This window comes from Gobius niger, assembly GCF_951799975.1.
Source record: "Gobius niger genome assembly, chromosome: 1".
NCBI lineage: Eukaryota > Metazoa > Chordata > Actinopteri > Gobiiformes > Gobiidae > Gobius > Gobius niger.
The window spans coordinates 58962781-58988005 of NC_136852.1; the positions used below are offsets into that span (position 1 = coordinate 58962781).

Below are 25225 nucleotides of genomic sequence, written 5' to 3' on the forward strand. Positions count from 1 at the left end.
AACAAGTCCCCCCTGACAGGTCAACACCTCGATACAAACATACACCTCTGATGCAGCAGCTCGAGCCCACGGGTCAGCGGTGCCGCGCGCAGATAAGCACCAATCCCACTAAAGGTGGGGACTGATAGGAATTCAGGAGCGCGCTCTGACCGGCTCTTTAGATTGGTTTGTTTGTTTGTTTTACAGCTCATGCTGGGAGTATATTTGCTTACAACTGCCCTCAATATTCTAGCATTGAAAGGCTAAAAACAATGGAAATCCTATAAGGAAGTCCTATATAAATGGAATCCTATAAGGGGCTGAATATTGTCTAAATAGTTTGGAATTAATGTCCAGGACAGGACAGTTGGCAAGAATCATCATTTCATAAAGGCACTTCCTGCCTGTCTGTCTACATAATGTGGTATTGCACCGTTTTTATAGCAAACATAATAGTTGGTAAAAGCCTACAAGATACATTTCTCAAACCCAAAAACTGAATAGGCCTTTTTCCTAAATAGGAGAGCCTTCTTTAAGGTTATTTGGTTTGTATCTATAATTGTGTCTATAATAGAAGCTAAGGGAAAGTGTCTCCCTGCGCACTGGAAACAGATCAGTGATTGACTGGGAGTGAGGAAGAAGAGAGGGAGATGAAGAAGGCACTGATTAGAGGTGCTGCCAGTCTGTCAGCGGCTGACAGCTTCTGCTGCAGGGATAAACAGCAATAAAGTAGAGCGTTAACTTCACACACACGCACGCTGTCACGCGCAAGCACGCGCTCAGTCCGCCACCAGAGAAGCAGGTAGATGCACTCCTCTCTCTCCGCGTGTCCAGACCACGCTTCTTTTCATCTCTGCTGACTCAGGTAGCGGATACAATGAGGAGAAAGGGGCTTTTGAGGGGGAACGAAAACGGTATATTTGAATGTGATAAAGGGAAGGAAATACAGGAGAAAGGCCGCGAGCTATTAAATATCTCATGGACATTATTAACTTATTTAACTCGGTAGATTTCCTGTAGGGCCGTGCAAAACCATGAAATGCACATCACAACGCATCTGCCAATCTTCCCCACCTTTATGTATCTTTCCATCTCGGCGTCCCCCTTAACCCCTCTAAAGCCGAGCTGTCTGTCACGCTGTGGCCCGGCTAATTTGAGTTCATTGGATGGCAATAACTTCATTTAGAGCTTCATCTCTTTTTTGGGGAGGCTGTGCGTAATGAAAACACGGGGCGCGGTCTCTAAAAGGCCTCTCATCTCGCCAGTAATAACCTGGCTGTTGGATATTCTTACCCTCGCGCACCGGGTAGCGCGCTTATCCTCCAAGGGCTGCGTGCACATGATGAAACTCATCTATAATGTGTGCTTTAATATATCGCCTTTTGCACCCCGGAATTTCGAAACACAAAAAGAAAAAAAAAAAAGCCTGAAGAACTTCACTAAAACAACTTATATTTTTACGCCTTTATGAAGCATTTTCATTGTGCCAAAATGATTTTAAGGAGAGTGTATTAGCTTGTTTATTAACCTAAAATGTTTCATTTTCAGTTTAATGTGTATCCCCTATTTCTGAGTCACATAATCGATATCTCACAAGTCAACTGTTATCGACGTAAGCGATAATGAAGAGCTGCGCAAAAACAGAATGAATGTTACGATTCGTTATTACAATATATTATTCTATTAATAACCCACGATCATTTATTTAATTTATGACGGTATTATACTAAAATGACGTTTGTAATTCATTCCGGACAAAAATAATAAAATGTAAAATAGCCTAACTCTTAAAACGTCACAAAGAAATGAACAAATCATTTACGACACAAAAGAACATAATTCCTAATTATTAAAGAAAAAAAAATCTGTAATTACTTCGAGATCAATTGCGATTATTAAGTTTGGATGAGGAGAAAAAATACGACAGAAAAAGATCAAAGTTTGTGAAATGAATAAAGTAGCATTTATTCAATAATTTGACTTAAGATTGAACAGACCAGCCTCACGTGAAGGCCAGTCGTGTTCTTCTCTTACACCGCATTATGAATGGGCCTAATTGATCGGCTATTTGAAAAAAAAAAACAACCAGCTCACTTTATGATATGACTTTTTATCTACGAGGCCCATTTTACAGGCCTCAGACCCATCTGAACCACAGCACTGCAGTTTAAAAAAAACATTTAGTCCACTTTAGCCTTTAGTTTCCTTCCGCCGGATCCACCCATTGCCTTCTTCACTTTCCCGAATCATCAGAGAGCGCAGCCTCGAAATCTTAAAAGTCAGAGTCCATTCTTCAAATGTATTGCGTTTCAGAGGCGGCGTTTTACTGCGGGAGTCTCGGGCCAGCGCGGGATCGGAGGAGGTGTAATTGAGGGGGCGGTGAGGGGATAGAGTAGCGCTCCGCCTGAAAGCTGCTATTAAACCCAAATGGACTGAACACCGTAAAACGGCCATGCCAACAGCTGTCCCGCCATCCAACTATTATATATGCCACGAAGAACACACATACACTTACATATTAGGACTGCGTCGTTGATGTAGTGGCTACTTTAAAGTATTAGACAGCAAGGAGGGGAGGGGGGGACTCGAAGCTTGTTCTGGTAATAGTCGTATTATATTCCTATAGGGACTTGGGTCTGTGTTTCGAGATGATTGTGGTCTCCAAAGGCATTTCGCTTCTCCACAAGCTCTCCTCTTTTTATTAGAACCTGGGGAATTGCGTTTCGCTGGCGTTTCATCTGCATACCCTTATATAGGCTATAGCCAGTGGTTTCTTTCTTTCTTTCTTTCTTTCTTTCTTTCTTTCTTTCTTTCTTTCTTTCTTTCTTTCTTTCTTTCTTTCTTTCTTTCTTTCTTTCTTTCTTTCTTTCTTTCTTTCTTTCTTTCTTTCTTTCTTTCTTTCTTTCTTTCTTTCTTTCTTTCTTTCTTTCTTTCTTCTTTTTCTTCTTCTTCAAGGGACACAGGTGGGTCATAACGTGGTTCTTCTCGGACAAGGAAGCTCGTATTAAACGCAAGGGCTCTTTCTTTTGTTTGAAGAACGCGCCACAGAACGGTGCACTCATTTAAATGTTATGTTAAAGCTAAAAAAAACAACAACAACAACAACATACAGCCATATACAATTCTGCTCTGGCTCTGGCCCACCTGATGCCCCTTCCTGTGCACTGTGTTTTTTTTTTTTTCCTCCTTTAGCCAAGCAGACCGTTTCCCCCAAACGTGCTGCTTTGGGCGCACAGTGTTTGTGGACCCTTATTAGGAGAGAGGAGATTGAAGAAGAGTTGTTGCCATTGGAATAAATGGCTTTCTCCGCAAGTCAATGAATATGTAATGATGTCTAACCAGTGAGTTATATGCTGCGGTATATGGGCCTCACTCATATTAAAGAGTGGGAGACCAGAGGAAGAAGGCGAAGAGGAGAAAAGGGAGGCGCAAAGAAAGAAAGAAAGAAAGAAAGAAAGAAGGGATACAATGTTGAATACACCATGAGCTTAAAGCACACATTCTGCCTCAGTCAATGGGCCCAGATGAAAAGTATTTGCTCAAAGAAAAAAAGAAAAGGGAACGAGTTTTAGTGGGGGGTTCGGGGGGGGGGGGGAGGCTTTTTCCCTCTAACTTTAAGAATATAGTTTTAAGCAGTCACGCCAATAATGAACTCATAGAACAAGAGAGTTCCCGGCATAATTTCTTCTCTCCTCGTTTCTTAGTTATACCCGTTAAAACATTGATTGTTGCAGTTAGCTGACCCGTAAAATTTGGGGGTGAGTTTTCTCTTCTTAGCTGAGCATATAATTATGCAAATAGAGATCTGACAGTGATCCTCTGGAGGAGTGTGCGTGTGCGTGAAGGGGCTGTCAAAAGGGTGACATTCCAACTTTGCTTAGTGCCTGTTTCTTTTGGGCAGAGTTCATCTTTGGTGCGTATCAGAGCGAGCCAGTGTAAGCGAGCGTGACGATGATTCTATTTAAGAAAAAAATTAAAATATCAGTCAGTCTTTTGGCGGGTTCCCCTAACTACTTTTTTTTACATGTCAAACACACCCACCCCACTCATGTGATATTGCAGCTGGGACCCCCCAGCGAGCCAGATCTGGACAAAAGTTTCACCAAAGAAAACGCTTTTTAAAGTTATGATGTATTGCCTATCATAGCCAACGTAGCCTGATTACGCTCTCACGTATAGGCTATAGATGCCCGTATGTTAAAGAAAATACTCTCTATATCCACATTCATCACATTATTAGGCCCGCCGTTTTAATTCAGCTGGACAAAGTTTTCCAAGCCTCACCAAAAAAAGAAAAAAGTGGATTTAGGACGCTTGCTGTGCGCTCGTTCACGTGAATGGCTCTTTTAATCAGCGGCCTGACACAGAGCGAGGAGGACTCGGATGGTTGCACTTGCTGTTTAGAAGTTGCTGGTGTAGATTTCTAAAGATTTATTGAGGGGGCGTTTAATGACCTGATCAGTTTGAACACGTGAATACAAACGATGCCGTAAAACATTTGCGTAATGGATTTAGGCTACAGGGCTCAGTGGCGAAATGAACGAGCTTCAGCTCTCGATGGGACAGGCTACTTTTGGAAGTTCATTATAATCTCAGATGTGAAAACGTGAAGGTGATTAGCCTATACAAAGTCAAATTTAGCTCATTTTATAGTTTTTAAATCATTTATATAATTTAATATTACATTTTGCGTGGCCTACTTTGAGCAGGGCAGGAGAAGCTCACTCAATTACACAGGAAGTTTTTAAAGTAACTTTTCCTCACTTCTACTTTTATTCTGAAGTAGACTGACGTGCATTCCTTGAAGTAATAGTAGTATTAAGTATTTATCAGATCTATTTTAAATTGATCAATTGAATTTCCACATCATTATTTTGGTAAGATAACATGTGTTTTGCTAGTAGCCCAACTATTTGGGTCAGTAAAATGATTTCAAAGTAAAGTGTAAAAATATTGATCCTACTCTGCCCACCTCTGACTTGATAGTGCGATTGATGACATGCATAGTTGTACAATTTCACAGAAAACATTTGGTCATTTTCTTAAACTTAATTCAGAACTGTAGGATTTCTTATAGTTCAACTGATCCTTTATTTCTCCAGATTATCAACAGGTGAAACACGTAAATGAAAGCATCAGAAAAACATTACAAGAATCAGTGGAACACATATGCACAACGCATTGCAAAATCCATTCCTGCAAAGTGAAAACAGCCTTTCGCTTAATGTAGTGCAACATATTAAGCATCTTGAAACTTCTTTAAACGCAGTTTGTGCTTCAGATTGTGGCTGCTCTAACATCTTTAATTCCATTCACATATGGCTTGCTGGTTATTATTAAAAACAGTGAGGAAAGTGTTGTTTATTCCTAAGGCAACAATATACAAATTACGGCAGAAAAATAAACCGGCTGTAGCTAAAAAGCTGAAAGCTGAGCTATGGTATCTTCAAACAAAACTCATCAAATCGAATAATAAGCCAATGTCTTTGCTCAAACCTGCAGAGATCTGAATCAAATTAAAAGGAAATTATGCCTGCACCCATCAGCCAGTTGTCTCATTACAGCGGAAAGATAATCCACAAAAGCCTTAAACCATACACACAGTGGGCAGCGCAGGCACCGGCGCACTGTGGAAAAAGTTAAACCAAGCATGAAATACATATTTGACAATGAGTCTTATGTATCACAAATGTTACTATCCAGTTGGAGATTTACAAATGTCATGAATATTACTCCATTTAGCCTTGACAGTTTCTTATGGAAAAAATCTGTTTGTGCCATAAAGTCAGATCATGTCAGGCCTAAATGGGAGAAAAGAAGCGGGAGAATAGATGTTATACTTATACAGCATCTAAGGAAATATCACTCAGGCTTAGAATAATATTGGGATCTTGGATTTCCTGACAAGTGTAAGGCGATATATTGGGGATTTATGAGGGCTGTGAGCAGACTTCTGGCTCCTGTAAAAATGAGATATCTCTCAGAGCTATTTTGATGCTTGACTTTAAGTGATTTTAAATATGCTTCATGTTTATGATTTTTTTTTTTTTTTCATATCCAGCACAGGTTTGGCTTGTTTTATTAGTTTCATCACACTCAATAATCCCAAGACATCAATATCGCAGGAAACAAATTGAGGGAAGATACATATATTATCAATCCAAGAAAGTCTTTCTACAACTTAAAATGACATTGCACAATAAATCAAACACGTGCATAGGCTGAGGAAATTGTATTTAAAGTTTGCATTTAGCGAAGGAATTTTTTAAATCATAGTTTTGTAATAGGCAAAGTTATAAAATCACAAAATGAGCAACTGATAATAAAAAAGTAATAACAAGTGGTGAGGCAAAGTTTGAATAATAAAAAGATCTCTGAACATAGGCTAAAAACATACAAATTATCTTAATTTACAACCACAGAATAAAAGAATTAAGAACAACGAAGGTATACTCAAGTGCAACTCCTAATAAAACCCAAAACAATAGTGAACAGTATGCACTGAGCAAAAAGTAGCATAAGTATTTGAACCAGCACTGACGACCAGACAATGGCTTTCTATACCTTTAAATAGGATTATAAAACAAGCCTGCATTGGCATCATTCATCATCACAATCCCCCTGAATAAAGAAATCAGCGTCTCTTGTCTAGCTTGTTGTGACATCTCCTACCCAAGGTTTAAAAAAAAAAGAAGAAAAAAAAATCAGGTTATAAATCTGAAGACTTGGATCTGAAGATTTCGTATAAAAACAATTTTGATGTGAAATGAGAGAGAAATACCATTGGAATAGGATAAAGGGATAATTGCAAAGAGCACTACAGCAGGTAATAAAAAGAAGATTGCTATAGTAGAAGAGAGCAGCAGTAGTGGGTCTACAGTAAGGACCAGGCGTTAGGACCAGGAGGATGGTGGGTACAGGGTGAGCGTATTGCAGTCTGAGGGCAGGAAGGGCATTAGCTCAGTTCAGTGTGATGTCAGAACAATTAGAGGTGCACCCCGGCGCACGGTGCATAGCGGCTGTCAGCCCTAATCTCTGCCGCTCTGGTCCGCAGCCGCGGCCAGGCCACAGCCCGCGGGGAGCGCCAACACTTCAGGTTCATATTGCTTTGACAGTTGCACTCATCTAGAAGTAATGCAAAACGTTATTGTGATATATACAAGATGACCCTGTACTCTTTACTCTCACAAGATGTAATGTGCTCTCCGGCCCTGGGATAATATTCAACGAAAACACAGAGGCTATAGGAAAAAATTACAAATGAAAGGAACATTTCTTTGTTAAACTCTAATCTGATAGCAAGCCCTCCCAGTCCCATTGTTGTTGATCTTCTACAAATCCTGGTGTTTGCTTTTGTGGGATCCGCTGCGTGTGGTAACACTGCTGGAGGTCTCCTGTGACTCCTCGTACTCTTGTGCCTCTAGAACCTCATTGAAGAAGTGAAAGATGGAGTCGAGGCTCATCCAAGAAGTCAGCTCATGCTTCTCTGTACCTGTATACACAGACAGAAAATGTGAAAAGAAAATTATTGCATTTATTGTCATTTCTTTGGGTGCATTTCTTTAATCCTAAATCAAAAATCTCAAACGTCATTCGCATTTAAGATTAAAAAGTGAAGCTAGTACCCCGACACAAGTTTTCCTTCTTGGTCCGATTAATTTAGAAAACTCTTAACATTCAAATTCTTCTTGAATCTACATACATGTACATACAAAAGCATCATTTTGTGTCTTATGCCCTTAAGATCCTTACACCACCGCCATGCAAACCAAAGGATCCATGAGAGCCATCAGGGCCTCTGACCCGTCAGTCCAATGGGAAGGCTTTAATATGTTATCCAAGCGGATACCTGAAAATCAACACCAACGCACGCCTGTCTTTCCATTTCAGAGCGTCGAACAAAACCAGAGTTATGCACAATAGGCTCCCTAAGCAAAACCAGTCGAGCGGTAGTCATTCATTCTAAAAGGCTGATTGAGGAAAGTGAAGACGGAGCAGGAGAGGCTGCAGCGGGCGAGCGGATCGGGTGGTCCAACAGTGGTATACAGGAGGCACGAGTGCTGGGTTTCCCTCTGACCTCCTCCGGGTTAGCTTGTTCCCAAGTTGGGGTCACGCTGGAGCTTGAAATCTGGTACATTCGCCTCAGGTTCCTTTCTGCATCAGGGGTTACCGTATCACCGGGCGGCGTTTTGGTCCGATAGGTCGCGTGCTCAAAGGCCGTTTTTTTTTTTGTGTTCACCTGGAGTGCCAGCTCAGCCGCTGTGCCACTGAACAACCCCGGCCTGTCGTCGGACATTTTGTAATAAGAACGCTTGGGGCTAAAGCTTATCCATGCTTCTGCACCATAACCAATCTGCAAAATGCTAACAGATAACGTCTTTAGCTTTGGCTGGCTATCAGTCAAACAAAGAAAAAGAGCTAAACCGGGACACCTAAAGGAACCTTCAAGCTGCGCAAAAGGGAAGATAGGAGTTTAAGATATAGGTTTAGTAGCAGATAGTACAGCTGTTGGTATATGTTATGGTTTGGAAGGCAATTACAGAAGAGATATTATTATTCTGTCCTGTTTGGGTTTCCCTCCTCCACAGCACCTGCTTGTGTGCGATCATTTAATTTGTTCTTTAGTTACAGATGTTGAACGTATTTGGTCAATTGATGAAATTTGAAAGTGACGGCGAAATTAGTAAGTTCTGATAGACACGGCCAGTAAATAAAAAGTGACCTCTACCACAGGGCCTTTTCGAAATACCTCCACACTTTAATTCAGTGGATTTTTCCTTCCTTCCTCCCTTTCTCTCCCCCCTCAGCGTATGTGGTGCTGGCTATAAAAAGATAGACTCGAAGGCCGCAGGGATACAATTAGGAAGCACCTTAGAGGGTCTGCTGCTATAGATGGGCCTCGGCTGACCACCGCACTGACCCTATGTTTATTAGATTGACCCCTACCTGAGCGTATTAATGGAGATGGCGTGTTTCAGTGGAAAGATTGTGGCTAATGTAGCTTTTTTTTTTTTTTTTTGCTCCATGTGGGTTTCGCGGTGTGCTTTTGTTTGCATCCGTGTGTGTGTGAGTGTCATTTGTGCGTATACGAGTATGTAAGGAGGGGATTTCGATCACGGGGCGAGATAAGGGACTTTTCCTCCACGCTATGAAGCCATTGGACTTCTCTCGTGCGCCTTGGGTCAAATTTACTGGCCCTAGCAATCACAAGAGTCAATAACCTAGCACTCTCGGTGACTGCGCTACCTGTGTCGAGGTTCAACATAACAACCATTCTTGGAAAACAAAGACACAGCCCTCTCAGACCTCTAATCTATCATTTATATCCAATTTGAGGAGCTCTGATCCTTTTTCCACAGCCACCTCCCTCCTCCGAACGCTCTCTCTTCCCTTTCGCCTCATCAGTCTCTCACTTGTGTGTGTGTTTTTTTTTCTTAACTTGTAATTTTTTTTCTTTTCGTCTTTCTTATCCTGTTTTTCTCTCTCTTGCAGAAAACGATCAATGCCGCAGTGCTCCGCCGTTCACCCTGAACTGGCGGTGAACTTCTCCGGAGTGCAGCCAGCCTCTCAGTGCTCTCTCCACCCCGCTATCCCATCTCCCATCGCGGCGCGGGGGTCACCAGGGGGGCGTCTCTGTGCCAATATGCAGATGAGTCCGTGGCCCGCCGATGACTCTGACGCAAAGCTCCGCCCACCTCTCCACCGGGGACGGTTTTGGGTTTAAAAAAAAAAATAAAAGCAAAAGTAAAGCCCCCCCTTTGCACGACATACATTCACACCCATCCACTGCTTGCGCTCTCAGACACACTAAATAGACCCTTAGCAGCCATACGTCCTCCCCGCCCGTTAATAGCCAAAGTGTGCTGAACCTAATGGAGGTTGTCAAAGCTAAGAGCGCTGATTTAGAGGGAGAAGATCCAATGACCAGGTTTCACTAGGCACTAAAGGCGAAAAGAGAAAGGGCGAGAGAGCATTACCTCAGCTGTACCACAAATCAAAGTAATATCTTTAAAAGATGCCGCGATCGATGGGGTGACTTCTGGCTCCGTCTTGCGTGTAAAGTGAAACCATTAACAGGCCATGAGCACGGATTTAACCCAAGTTTAGCAAGTTTGGCTGGATTGAATAGAAACGATCTCATAAATCTATTTCATTTACATCATTTTTGCTACTGTTACAAAATGTTGAAAGTTAAAATGTATCTAAATAATGAGGGAGTAGCTATCTGGTACTTGTAGCTTCTATAACAAGTAATTACTCTTCACTGTCTCTAAAAACATACATTTGTGTTGCACATCATCATCATTTACAGTATAGTCATATCATTTCCATTCTACCACTTTTTCTACCACTCGAATACGACAAATAAAAAGACGTAAAATATTTATTGTATTAGAAGCAACTTTTTGGCAGTTTTACCGTGAATGTTCGTCAATGGTAATCCATTTGAAGTATAAATAAAGCTAACACATATTGTGTGTGTGTGTTTTCTTGTAAATTAGCCAGTGTTAATGTGTCTAATGTAATCGCTGTAATGTCATTAACGCAATCAACTATAACAGAATTATGTTTCATATTTGCGGCAATAATATTTTACTGTAAGCTCCGTAACACTGGATATTGCCATGGGAACTAATAAACAATTAAACATTATACTATTAGCATGGTTAGCGTTGAACAATTAGAGCAAAAGGGGCCCATAATGGAGGCACATGCACACGTCTATAGTAATATATCAATGGAAAGCAGTAGGGCAGGGTGAGGAGTGAAAGTCCTGCCCCTCACCTCTGGCCTGTGCTTGACCACTGCGTGTATCTGTCTACTGGAGCGCCTCATTATGTGACACAGAGAGGAGACGATCTGGATATTCAGCCGGCGTCAGAGCCACTGGAGCACCTTTAAAGTAATCGTTTGATCTCATGCACATTTTAATGGTGTTTAGGCGCATGAGAAGAGACACAAAGAAGCATCTGTACCGTGCATTCCTAAAAAAGGTTTTTAAGTTACTGCTATTGCAATAAAAATAAGTCTGTGCAGGGAAAAAAGTTATCTATTACTTCTAACAACATACTATTATCAATGGCTGTCTAATATTTCACAGCAGCCATTTGATTATGTTCAGTTTGGTCGATTTGAACTTCTTCATCCAATGCCTTATCAATCAAAAGCTTATAGAGAAAAACACAAAAAGCACATTCTGTGAAAGACGTACTTGAGTAATAGTATAAAATTACACAGCAGGTAGTACAAGTGCATGCAAAAACAAACTCCAAATGTCCCCCAGCTCTATCACAGCAGTTGTTTTATCAAAGGAGCAAGAGAGTTGAATACAAAGGAAACATGGAAAATCCTCCATAGCTATGGGCCATGCTTTCTTCCCTGTGCACCAAACACGACATGGTGTTACAAATGGTAATCACCTCTGATTGTCACAAATTTCCAAACAAACGCTAGGTGACTGTACCGCCAAAGTGATGCCTGGAGTGATACTCTGACAGAAAGCTTAAATCAAAGCATGCTGTCTATAATTAGCTTCCATCTGGGCTACATTATTTAAAGCCTCAGCAGTTAATTGCTTGTGTACAAATGGCCTATTTTATTTGAATCAAACTCTTCTTTTGCGTTTTTATAATTACACCGATGTGAGAGGGGCACATTTCTTCACTTCATTTATAAAATAAACACACATTCAAAATATTAAGAGGCAAGAAAGCGCCCAATGATGACACTTTCTACACAAATGGAATTGCATGAAACAATGACGCGAGCGCTTAATCAAATAGTGACATTTGGGTTAAACATTTAATGAGCTTCAATTTAAAAAAAAAAGAAAAGCGATATCATCAGAAATGGGATCAGTGCAAAAGCAGACTCCCTCTCGGGCTAATACGGATGATATTATTGCTTGTAGATGTAAACATTTTCTAATTTCCTCTTGTCAAAGTTTTCATCAAAGAATCTATCAGGTATCCCGGATTCTTATCGATTTTTACACGGATGGCAACCTGAGCTTTTTGTTTTATCTTGATATGGGGCAATGCGTTGTGGGTCCTGGCTTGTGTAACCTTAACCAGACTGCTGTTTTGTGGAAATCTATCGCATGCATGGATCTACGGCGGGGGAATCGCTATCTGTATCCTGGTTGTCAGACGATCGGATTTCCGCCTGCCTCTCTCCGATATTAGATGATCCCTGTCGGTTTGCGTGACGGTGTGCGGCGCCTGTAACACTTCTCTTTGTGTTGTCCCTCCATATGGAAGTCAGTTCTATGTGTGTTGTCATCTGGTTTGCACAGACATGCGTAAAGGTCAACAGTGTCATTTTATCCCCGGCGGTTGACGGTTGGTGGAGAGCGAGAGAGGCACATTGCCACGGGAGACGGGGTCAGCGAGAGCCAATCAAGTGACGGGAGCTCGGCCAAATAACAACTCTGTCAGCGGCAACCAAACACAGAGATGTCAAAACATTCATTAAACCTAACTTAATTCGCCTGGTCCGGCACTGTCCCTACTTACACTCGTAGTAGGGGCGCGCAGGTGGCCGACAGCATCAGGAATTATAGATGTATCCAAACAAGGTGGAAAAAGGCAGTACAAAAGAGAATAGGCAAGGTAAGAAAGTGAACTAGAGCACAATTCATACAGTAACTCGAAGTGCTTTACAGGAGAAGAAAGTGTTAAAGCAAGATGGCATCCAAACTGTTCCTGTTCGTAAATCAGATAAAAAATACTTCCAGTTAAAAGTAAAAAAAAAAAGTAAGTAAGTCCTTATGATAGTAACCAGGATCAAGTGCATAAAATATCATAATATGGTACAAAGAAGTTTTACCAATGAAGTCCTATCTTAAAGGGATATTTCAGGATTTTTGACATAGGGCCTCATTTCCTAGTTATCCAGAGTGTTGCTGATTTCATGCTGTCCTTATATTTGAAGAGTTTAGTAGTGCTAGGCTTGTGCTAGGCTAGCGCATGTCTATGGTAACTAGTAGCCTGCACTAAAAACAGTCTGACCCAAGCACAGTGCACCTGAGGCAAATCACTTATAACACCAGACTACCGATATAAATGTCTGTGTTGACTATATAATTTTTTTAACACAACCATTTTTGCATTTAAAAGAACTTATATTTGAGCAGCATCAGCTTCTTGGTTGTAAGCTACACAGCGGTGGAGTGATCCGCTAGGTTACCGGATCTACAGTAGTTTGGTTTACCTACGGCCGGCATTACTACATGTGAAATTCACAAAGAAGCTTTCTACAAATCAGATATGGCAACGTTTGGAGGACTACCCCATGGTTTTGAAGGGTTTTTTAATGCAGGCTACTAGTTACCATAGACATGCGCTAGCCTATGACTAGCCTAGCGCCACTAAACTCTTCAAATATAAGGACTGCGTGAATAAAAAAAAATAAAAAAAGAATCTCTAGAAATCAACAACACTCTGGATACCTAGGAAATGAGGCCTATGTCAAAAATCCTGAAATATCCCTTTAACTTACGACTCCAATTACAGCTCATTCTGAAAGCAGGCTGCACTATCACCTTCCTATGAAGCATTTAATTGTTAAACTTCAAATTCTTTACATTGTCTCATTGAAACAAACATGGCAGAACACATACATGCATATAGAAAACAGATTGACTCAGAGTAGTAATTCCAATTGACTATTTTAAACAAAAAGCAAATAAATCCAGCAAGAGTGAAACTTGCAACAACAAGGACTCTACACAAAGGACAGCGTGGCACTTTTGCTCCCTTCATCTATCCCTTCCCATTTGCAGCCTCTCCACCTAGACACTGAGACTACCCTGAGTGCTTTTTATTTTAACTTGAATGAGTGGCCTTGGCCGTCATAAAGGACCCTCGCCTTTATAGACTTGGAGCGGAGTATTTACAAGATAACCCCGGTGCAAGGACAGCACTGGCTATTTGATACCAGTGTCACACTCCCTCTGTTCATCAGTGAAAATTCAAAGCACCAACATGACGCCCTTGTCTGCATCAGGACCTCTGTGCGTCAGTTGTTTAACCATTTTCTACTCAGACCTTTAGAGACATGAATACCAGGAACTCCCGGTACACTGTGTACAAATACAAGGTATATTTTTGCAAAGGTCAAAAGTGTTAATCAAGTTTTTTAACCAATATTCTCAGATGTAATTAATCTCTACAAATCAAAGATGGAATTACACGAATAATTAAACAACATGTTTACATTTCAGTAGATTCCTCTCAATATTCCCAGTCATTTGCTGAATGAGGGAAGAAAAAAACACCTGCTTACTTTCAATAAACAGATGGCTTAACATTTAAAAAGTCAAATGGAGAAAGCTGGATCTTCACTCATTTAAGCCAACGTTTCATGATCAACCAGATCTCTTCCTCAGGGCTGTTTTTGACTGAAGTCTGTGCCACATGACAGTGCACAGGTGTTTAACATCAGTCATGAGGAAATCACTGCCAAATTTTAGTAGAATATAAAGAGAAAATATCCTCAACCATCCAAGTTCAACATCCTGGATGTGTGAGGATCCTGCTCAAATGTGATGTATTGGACTATACGATTTACGCCTCCTTACACCATTATGATTTACTCTGTACAGGACAGAACATACGACGGAGAGGCCAACAAAAAGATGGATTGAGTGACCTGGGTGTGTGCATAGATGTGTGTAGGGGCTGTGTTGCCACCCAGACATTAGCACTGTAAACAGTGCGGGCCTCTTTCCATGTCCAGGCCTTTTGTTCCAGCTGCATCACCATTGGTCAGAGCTTAAATGGCAAACACTTGGGGGCTGCTAGCTCGCCTGACACGTTTTTGTTTTTGGCCTTTTGAGGGCCAATGGAGAGCTTCTGTTTCTATGCCCAGGCACAATGTGTCTCAAAAGCAGCATGGATGAAAAGAGAGGCCCCCACAAAAACTGTCTATTAGTGGAGGCACTGCATGCATGCTTATATACATGCACTCACATAAGCACAAGCACATACACAAAATTGCAATGATGCCTGGTCAAGAGGCAGAGGCTCATAACCCAATGACTCTGAGGGTCAAGACCAAGCACAGACCTAAGCAACACTTTACTCAGGTCACAAGAACACGTGACTTCTCACAAATAATCTCAGCATTTACATATTCTATAACCTATTCAAAACAATGCAATGCATAAAAACCCAGAGACACAAAGGCATATCTCGGCACTATCGCTATGTCTGCTCACAAAAGAAGTGGAGGAGGAGCTGGTAAGAGAGGTCTTTAAGAGCAGCATTCACATTACAATAGACAGCTTGAGGCTGATCCTTTCATAGCTGACAGGTAGAAATGCAAAGGCCAATATGAAACTGTACTACACATGAGTATGGCAAAGTAGTACATAGCCATACAGAAATGATTAAACATTTACTTAAGTGTCTTCATAATTTAGAGGCTAGTGGTCTGGACATTCATTTTCATTTTCAAGAGCTGTAGTAAATTTCACTGATGGGACTCTTATTTCATGAGCTATACTTGTCATATGCCCTTGTTATGGCCCACATTGAGAGGCACTTTAAGTGTGTTGGGGAGAGGACAGTGGAGTAAAGGTCGGGTGGGGGAGCGTCAGGCCAGAGGTGGCGATAGAAGAGTGGGTGCTGAGGGCGGGCCAGGTCTGAAATAGATCACTTAAGGGAACAAAGTGTAATTAATGGGTCGCCATTGATAAGAGTGCTCCGCTCCTATCTGGGAATGTGCAAATGACACACACTCGTCAAGATCAGTGGTCAGCTTTATCTTAGTGTATATGTTTACATGCCGTTTTTAAAGCAAAAGTGAGTGAAGTCTTCATGGCCAAGCTAGTAATCAAGGACACTAAGAAATCTGCAGCCTCAGCCTCTTCAGCCTCTCACGTAGGCCTGTAGTGCTTCACATCAAACATGACTGATGTTATTACACTGTTAGCAAACACGCCCTCACAATGCGCTTGTTTATGGAGAGATGGAGGAGGAGGAAATGGTCTGGTCAAGAGGGGGTCAGACTTCAGGTGTTCTAAGAGAAGTGAACTGACACAAACCTCTCCTTAAACTTCCTGTCTGCGTGTGTCTCTGCGTCAGGGGAACCAGGCTGGAGCCACTGAGCTGGATACGCCCGAGCACGTGCGCTAGTAAACAGCAGCACAGTTAGCCAAGCCTGAGAGGTCTCTGTCGAGTTTGTAAAGCGCCCACGTGTGCCTGGACAGTGAGATGGCCTGTGATGGACAAGGCAAGACAAAGAGGATTTCCCCTGTTTGTCTGAAAGAGCGGAACAGCCGTGTCAGAAACACAAGCAGAAGCCTGTCTCCAGCACAGATCTCCTGTGTGTATGTTCGGGACAGAGGGAGGAGGTCAGACGCTGCTTGGTCTTGTGTATCCTGGAGTGTGCGTCTGTTTCAGGGTCAGAAACCCTGAGGCCATCTATTTCACTACGGTTCGGTCCAAGGCCACATTAACACATTGCATGACTTAATAACAGGGACCTGTGGCTTGTTGGGACTACTGATAGACTGATACACGCGAGGAAAAGCACACATAGCTCCAATCATCGTGGAAATGGACCGCTAAACAACATGGCAGTCACCTTGACAAGTCAATAAATATCAAGTGAAGTAGATGTAACTGTTCTTAAGCACAAGGGCATGACCTCGGCACCAACGAGCTGAGTCCAGAGCGGCAGGAGAATCTTAAATCTCACATTGTGTTTGTAAAAGTGTCTGGGGGGTGCGCTGAAAAAAGTATGTGTGCGAGTTTGTGCGAGTGTGTCAGATGTAGCGTCAGGAGGTTAAATAGAGACCGACGAGACTGCGATCTGTCAGGACAAGGGGAGAACATCTTCAAAGAGTCAACATCACAGTAAAGCGCGCACACACACACACACACACACACACACACACACACACACACACACACACACACACACACACACACACACACACACACACTGACGGACAGTCCATTGCTCCCAGCATATCTCCACTTTGTCCTTGGACTGTCTGAATACCACTGGAGGCAAGCATGATTTGAGAGAGCAAGTGGGAACAAGTGAGAGAGGAGAGGCAGAGCACAGAAAGAAAGAGGAGAATGAGAGAGGGAAGCGCAGGGAGAGCAGAGGCGCCCCTCAATGACATCTACACAGATAACTCAATCTCCAGAGCTTCTTTTCTCCCGCTATCACTTTCCCAGGCAGCACTCTTTCTGCATCAGTCCGAGTGTGTCTGAAGTGGGAGTTATGCACTTTTTAGACACAAATGATAGGGAGCAAAAACAAACATTTTGAAGATTAAGTGCGCGTTGCTGCCTGAATACAAACAAGGATATTTCAACCAGAAGTTAAGAAGAAAAAAACAAAACAAAAAAAACACAAGAACAAATGAGTGAAGTGCAAGAGATAGTTTATAGAATAGATACCTTTGGCGCTCAGATCCTGGCTGGTATGGAGGTCAACAACTCCGCCCACCTCAAACAACACCAGAAATATTACTAAACCATTACCTTTTCCAAGAGCAGGATCATACGAAAGGTAGAACCGAAGCAAAGATTGTACATGTCCAGTGATGTTGACGCATTTTACTCTGATTAGGGAGTGATTACTCATTGGTGACTGAATGATGGGTGCACTTTTATGACTAATTATTCAACCTATTAAATAATTATTAAACCTATGAAAGATCAAGGCAATGAAAAAGTCCATTCTTGAATACATGTCCATAGTACTGCCTCACGGTTTGGGGAAGGTCATTTGGTGAAAAATGGGGAATGGAAAATAGTTGGATGAAACAAAAGTGTGTGCAGTAAAGGAGCCCGTGTACAGTATAGTAAATTAAACAGCATCAGTTATAACTCATAAGTTTCCACACATTTTTCTTTTTGTAGAATCACCCAGCCAGCGCTCAGCTTAACAGGACAGTGCAGCATTTACACAGACGCCCCACTACACAGGGGGTTATAACAAGCGCATTAAACCTTTCCTGACTCCTCTGGCTTCCTTAAAGTAGTACTAAGTAACTCATGCCCCTAGAGGCCATAAGCGCCACTGCAGGTGTCGTAGCATGTTGTGGGAGAGAGGGATATTGTACATCCAATTACACTATGGATATAATTTTTTTCACTCAAACTTGGCTGTAAATACTGTTTAAGTGGTGCTAGCCCTGTTAGCTTTGCCTGTTAGCCTCTTAGCTTCTTCGTGATTCTATTAGTGTGTATTGGGTCTTTGGGTCGGAGCAGGGAAAGCTTCAAGTGTGACTTTCTGGCCAGAGACACCAGGGGGAAATGGAAGACCCTCCAGTCATTCCATTAACACCTGCATTACCCCCAGAGGGACTGCGAAAAGGATTTATGAAGGTAAACAAGTTACTGCTTTAAGTTCCACAATGGCCTAAATGTACAGACGGGCACAGAGAAATAGAAAATCTTCAATTTTAAATTTGTTTGAATCCTGGTGAATAATTCGATTGCATTATGCAGTATTATAGCTGGCTTTCGAAGTGACCTGTAAATTCAAAACAGTATTGAAATATTGTTTAAAGAAAACTATAGGCATTCACAGGCAAGTTTGCCCTTGTGAGCTGATTTAACACATTTAACTAGTTTAACCAGAGATGGCAAAAACACTGATTGGGAACAGTAGAAAATACTCCTACAGGGTAATTTACCAAGCGTTTGCTCATGTGCAAAATGCCCGTACAAAAGTAGATCAGCAACAGTGTCATTTGCACATTTTTAATCACATAGCATTCTCTCATTTACACGCCATATTCTGGATCTTACTGGAGTAATATACATGCAATTTTACATATAGCTAAACAGCAAAAAAAGAACTGGGTTTAGTTACACTTCAATCTACTCATCATGCTCTTCATTTTATTTCTCTTGTGTGATCATTTGCCTACATACTATTTATAATATGAAAATGTCCTCATGTCTCCAGGGACAAAGCCTTTTTCTGTGCTCTGCTTGTCTCCTGTTCTTCTCCTGTATGTTCCCTTTTTTTGCTGGAGCTGCCTCTTCCCTATGCAGCATACAGTGTGCTCTGTGCAGCTGTCCCATCAGGGAGCTGACAGTGTGAGGGCACAATATCCCTATCCAGAGGGAGTCTCCAGCCCTTTTCCCCCAGGATGCTCCTTTCACTGCTCCGCCATTTCAGTCTAGACGACGCAATCACTGTCTTTTTATTGTATCCAGTCACTTACTACGACAGTTATCCCTTCCTCACAGTCTTGCAGTTTTAATTTTGCATGAAATTTAGTAATAGTAGAAGCAGTGATGGTTTAGGAGCAGTCGTACTAGTATAAGAAGTAGTTTGTTTGTTTTCTAGACTAAACGTCCTTCAAGAGTCATCGTAATACAAGTTAATAAACCTCAACAATTAAACGTCATTTAAAAGAGAGAAGCAGAGAAAAGACTGGAAAGAATATGGTGATGGTAGTGTTCCCTTGACTTGTCATTAACAGGCAAGGTCTCCTGTTAATTAAGTCTCTTGTACGTCCAGCTGCATTGCTATTAAGATTATGCTGCTCATTGGAGATTAACATGGATGCTGCTAAATCCACCTATAAATCCACTTTTGTCGAGACAATGTCCTTTGTGAAGTGTAAAGGTTCATATCGTGAATGTGATATTAGTGGAAGGACTGTGCATGTGTGAATCTATTGTTCTCTAAGTATTTTACCTGGTCTGAAGGAGATAATGAGGGGAAAGAATGAGCTTTCGAGAGTGTATTCTGATGTGGAAAAGTAGTGATAAACTATGAGGGCTAAGGCTAATTCACCTCACTCAATATTGCTCTTGGCTGAAGATGACACGTTGTCCACTTGTTCTTATGTGACCACAGATGAGCAGGGACACACAATGTCAGAGGCGGCGCGATGGAGAGCAATCAGAAGGTGAAGAGGCATCGGACTGCCTGACAGCACATTCTCTGTAACACAACTCCTCAGTGTAAATGATAAGAACAGGGAGCGTACACTGGGAGCAGAGATTCCTCATACACATTTGCCCTGTTAGCACACGGACACACATGTCTAATAAGCGATTGATACAGCATGTTTGTTTGGGTGGAACTTGAACCCTGTCTGTGCCCCGCGGCCTTGGCAGCAGGTGTTATCGTGAAATCGCATGTACGGAGGAGAAACACCTGGGCTCTGCCTGCGCTGACACTCGCACAGAGCTGTCAGACAGGCCAGAGTGAAACTGACCCGCACGCTGAGGGGGGCACACCTGTGTCTCTGCGCAGACCCTCCCATCACAACTTTGTCACTGGGAATAAAGTAAGGCCTATTTAACAGGCACTTCAGCCCACTTACATCTCTGAGGGCAATAACTGTCAGTGCCATGTGAGCTAACGGACAAAAGAGGGCAAGAGAGTTTCAGGTTCTTTTACCTTTGTTAATATCTATATGATAACTTTAGAGGCCCTTGCCTTCAAAGCCCATTGTGAGTTCTTATGTCTGCAGAAAAAAAAGGCTACAGAAATGCCTAGAGATGATATAAGCCAAGGAGAAAGCAGCTTTGATTTTCAGTAAGACTTGTATAACATATTTTTTCAAGAACGTAAAAACATTAAAACTTAACACAAGATTATACAACGATAAAAGTTGAATTTCAATGATCTAAACCCACTGTGTGCTGTTCAGATATATAAGCTTAGGGGAAAAGGAAAAGGGAGGCCACTAGGCTTATGGGCCCTGTCCTGCCCTCGACCTGCAAACGCTGGCACACCCTTTCTTGCTGCTGGCTAAATAAAGGGCCCCAGGGTGGGCCGGGCTGGGCGGCAGGAGAAACAGACACAGAGTCGGCATTACCCAGCTAATCTCATTAGGGAGGCAGCCCTGCCAAGCTGCAGGGGTCAGCCAGAGTGCCACGTCACTCATCACACCTTTGGCACTCCCGCTGACCCCAACGCAGGACTTATGGCCAGCTGAGGTGAGGGGTATTAGGGGTGCGGTGAGAGGAAAGAGGGTGACGGGCAGTAAAGCTAAGAAGCAGGAGATTGGGCTGATTGATGCAACTTTGACTCCGGCGTAAATACAGTTTGAGATAACAGCATAAAAACGGGAAAAGAAATAAAACAAAACAAACAGGACCATAGGAGTAGGAGGTGAGACATAGGAGATGAACAGAGATGCCGGATAAGCACCTTCCTCAACTGCAGTTTGGTTTAATGTATTTACAGTGTATTGCATCAGAGCGCAGTACATAAAGGGGCCAGTGCAATGCAACAGGGTCACTCATAGTTTGATAGGCCTCTTATAAAGTCTGCTGCATCCTTGAGATCACCACAGGGAGGACTCTGACCAGGCACACGTTCAGTTAAAGGAAGATTGCTAAAACATCTTAACTTCTCATTTGCCTAAATTCCTACTAAATAGTCTGTATTTGATTCCATTGTAAAAGTGTTAAGATAATGATCACCCTTGGCCCAAAAAAATAGTTAGCTGTTATGATCTGGGGTTGCTGCAGTTGGTCAGGTCTCGGTTTAGCAACACTATATTCCCACAGAATGAGATCAGCTGACCATCCTGAATGACCAGGTTATTCCATCAATGGATTTCTTCTTCCGTGTTGGTACGGGCACATTCCAAGATGTGCTGGAGAATGCAAAACTTGATCTTCTGACTTTGCAGAAGCTTAATGAAACAATGCCACAACGAATGTGTGCTGTAATCAAAGCTAAAGGTGGTGGTGCAATTGTTTTGGTCAGGAAAAATTGAGCCGATCCTCAATTTGTTGCATTCCCCTATTTTGAGCAGTGAACTAGCACTTAATTGCAAGTACAGTTTAAACCGGTTAGTCAAGTGTGGTCCGTTAAATGGTACACACTACGATGTACTACTCAGACGTGTGATCTTAGTAACTACTGACAAAATTCTCTCTTTGAAGCAAGTGAGGGTATCTTTCATAGTCAGACAGACTGGTAGGAGTGGTTGATATGGCAAATTAAATAAATAAATAAACGTAAACACCAGTAGAACAGACGCTACTGTTCACACTCTTAGGGATTTTGATTGGGGCAAAGTATGCACAAATTGGTACAAAATTAAAAGAAATTTCCGGGGAAAAAAGAAAAAAAAAGTTTATTGACCCCTGAAAAAGACACTTTCACATCGACTGTCCTCGAATGTACATTTAGTTACAGATCACATGCTGGTAGTATTTTGCACTGTCACACAGTAACTAGCACTATTGCAACAAGACAGAATTTATTTATGCTCACAAAAGTAAAGCTTTTCTAACGTAGTGAAGCCCAAAAATACACTGATATCGATAACTCCTGCCAAGTGGAAAGGCTTGTTCATTGTTCATGGTGTCAGAGGCAGTCAGTACAAGCAGAAAATCTAACAGTTCCATATTAAGGCACATTTTACTGCTACTAATGTGACTTAAATACCTTGTTCCACAGCTGAGTGGGCTAGCACCTGCTGCAAGTGGCTAGCCCATTACAGACCAGTAAAGAGCTGTTGCTAATTTTCTGATTCAATTAGCATGCCTCAGAGCTTTCAGTCTAATTGCAAACTTCTTCACAGTTACCTCCCTGATTAATCACTGCCCATCTGTGAACCACTGAGCATCAAAGTTTGTTTCAAAATGGCAGTTTTCACATAAAATTGTTAGTATTACAGACAAGCATTCGAATCACTTTGAGCTAACATTCAGGCATTGACTGATATTAGATCCGACAAATATTTGTGTGTTATATTTTCTGATGCTGTGACAGGGAGCAAATATCCAAACGAATGGTCACTAAAGTAACATAAGCTGAGCATTATGTGCTCACTCCCAATTATACTACTCTATACCAGTGGTTCCCAAATGTACAACTTCTAATCGGCATTTACCTACAATTATTGCTATTTGTTATTTTTACGCAATTTATGCAAGTAAAACAAGGTATTGTTATAAATAATGTATTATTATCATTGGGGGCGCAAGTGGGATCTTTAATTTGATGAAGAGACTCGACAAATGGAAAAACAGCAGCTTCAAAAGTGGTCAGTATTGTCCATGTGGTCAGAACTAACAGAAGTGGTAGCTTAAATTACAAAGTCATTGTTGACAAAATGATTGTGTTGAGGACACTCAACCATCAGTATCGAGACTACTGTCACTGTGCTGATCAAGTGAGTAAGAATTAAGTGAAAATGTTATAAAGTCAATGTGTGCTGCTTTTCATTGAAAATACAAATGTGAAGTCAGTGGTAATTCAGAGATTACACTATCATTCACTCTGCCAAAGAGACTTCCAGCTATCATAGTCCAGGCTCATCACGCTCGATCTCACACAATCCTCTTCTCTGTTCTCCAACACAGTCCTATTGACAAATCTAAAACCAAGGTCAAAACCATGTTTACACAGCCTTTAGCCCAAATTACATCATCTAAACTCTGGCCTGAATGTGCATCAGACTATCTAGAGAGAGAGAGAGAGGGGGAGGAGGGGGAGGAATGCATGTAGACAATGTGCATTGTAACGAGATTTGACATTGTATAGAAATTATAACTTGTTTGAAATAATAATTCACAATATATGTGAGAAAAACGATTACCTAAAAACTACAGAGCAAAGATCACTATGTAGGTTGTGCTTAGTCCCGACAATGATGCATAACATGGTGCTTGCACAGAAATATAACACCAATATGTCAGCTCTGTTGATTTGACCACAATTTGCATGGTTATAATAGCTTATTGAGCGGCCCAAGGTTGAGACGGGCCAGACGATGTCACTGTAATGACTGCTCGTGTGCCTCCACAGTTGATTTCAAGCCTCTGTGGCTCACTCGCCTGCTCTCTATCTCATCAATACCCAATCTTGATACTGCTATCTGCCTTCTGACAAACTCTGCACAAACATCGCTGCTCTCTTCCTGCGTGACCTAACCTCCTTTAACCCCACAACCTCCACTCCCACTCTATTTCTCTCTTTAGATTATGATCCTTTATCATATATATGCATATCTTATGAAGATCAATACAGGCACAAATCACTACATCCCACAGAATCGACACCAAGTAATGTTTTGGCACAACTAAAGTTAGCCTAAAGACAAAAATATCCTATTGAAAGGGCAAGACAAGTGTTATGTTTTATTGTCCCAGAAACCATTAGTTACTCTTGGACCAGAACTGCACTGAATCTATCCATTTACCTTCATTATTTGTTATTAGGCACCATCATTCGCATGGTAATGAGTATATACATTCACATCGGAGGCCCTTCCTGCCACAACTGGGCAATAATGGTCATCTTACCCAGGTACACAACAGCGGTATCTGTTAAGGCTGGGCTCCATCTAGCAATCTTTCAAATTCCAGATGAACACCTTCACCATTACACTACAGCTTTCTTCTGAATCTGCCAAACTTCAATCCAATAGATTAAAAATAGAAAAAAAAATAAAAATAATGAAGCTTCTTTATTATGTTATCTTTTTTCTTTTCGTTTTTTTTTACATGTTACCGTGAAAAAAAGAAGTCCATAATGAAGATAATGAGGAAAATATTTAATCTATTATCTCGTCCTGCAAAATATCTCTATTTGGCTGTTATGAAGACATTATGGGACTACAAAGGGGAAGAGAAGAAAAGAATAAATGAAAAAGGCTGGTGGAACAGGCGAGCAGTGGTCTTCAGTCCCGAGGTCATAGTGAAGGCAGCGCGGCCGTCCCTACTGTGGTCACTCAGCTGGAACTAAACGTGGACGCCGCGACGCCAACTATTGGAGACCTGCCAAGAGACTGTCTCCTGCTGGGTTCTGTCAGCCTCCGCTCAGAATGGGTGGGAACTTCTGCCTTCAGCCCCAGGCCCAATCCCGTTCCAGCCAATCCTCCAAATTTGTTCTCATTTAGACATTGAGCATAACATATTAATTAGAACAAGCCCGAGGACAGGGATTTTGTAACTTTTAACATGACCAAAAACATTAGGCTTTCCAAGTAGAACTTAAATGAGAGTTTGAATCCAAGTTTAAACCATGGATCCAAGTTTTACCTTTGGGTTTTAGTTGGAAATAACTGTACCAAAAATCCCACACAAGACAGAAACAAATATGTGGTGTGTGTGGGACTTAACCAGAACTAAACCAGGACTGCAGTGTGAAACTTGAGCATAAGGTATTTGACTGATTAGGTGAAGATCTTGTTTAACACTAGTTGACTGTGTGTCTCTGGATGATGATTGTACCTACTAAAACTGGCCCTTAGTTCTAACAGCTGAGGGAGGTATGGACATCACAGTACCTC

The 25225-nt window shown here is 41.7% G+C and overlaps 1 protein-coding gene across 2 annotated transcripts in view; it reads right to left on the reverse strand.

Moving 5' to 3' along the window:
* Positions 1 to 5066: 5066 nt before the first annotated feature.
* The window catches only part of arb2a (ARB2 cotranscriptional regulator A), a 106929-nt gene continuing 86770 nt past the window's right edge, over positions 5067 to 25225 (reverse strand). Inside the window, exon 11 of one of the 2 annotated variants that reach the window (XM_079577229.1) lies at positions 5067 to 7471. In XM_079577229.1, the coding sequence (XP_079433355.1) occupies positions 7311 to 7471 (161 nt within the window). In that variant the 3' untranslated portion in view covers positions 5067 to 7310. The remainder of the gene's footprint in view (positions 7472 to 25225) is intronic. The other variant, XM_079577230.1, reaches the window with a different exon arrangement.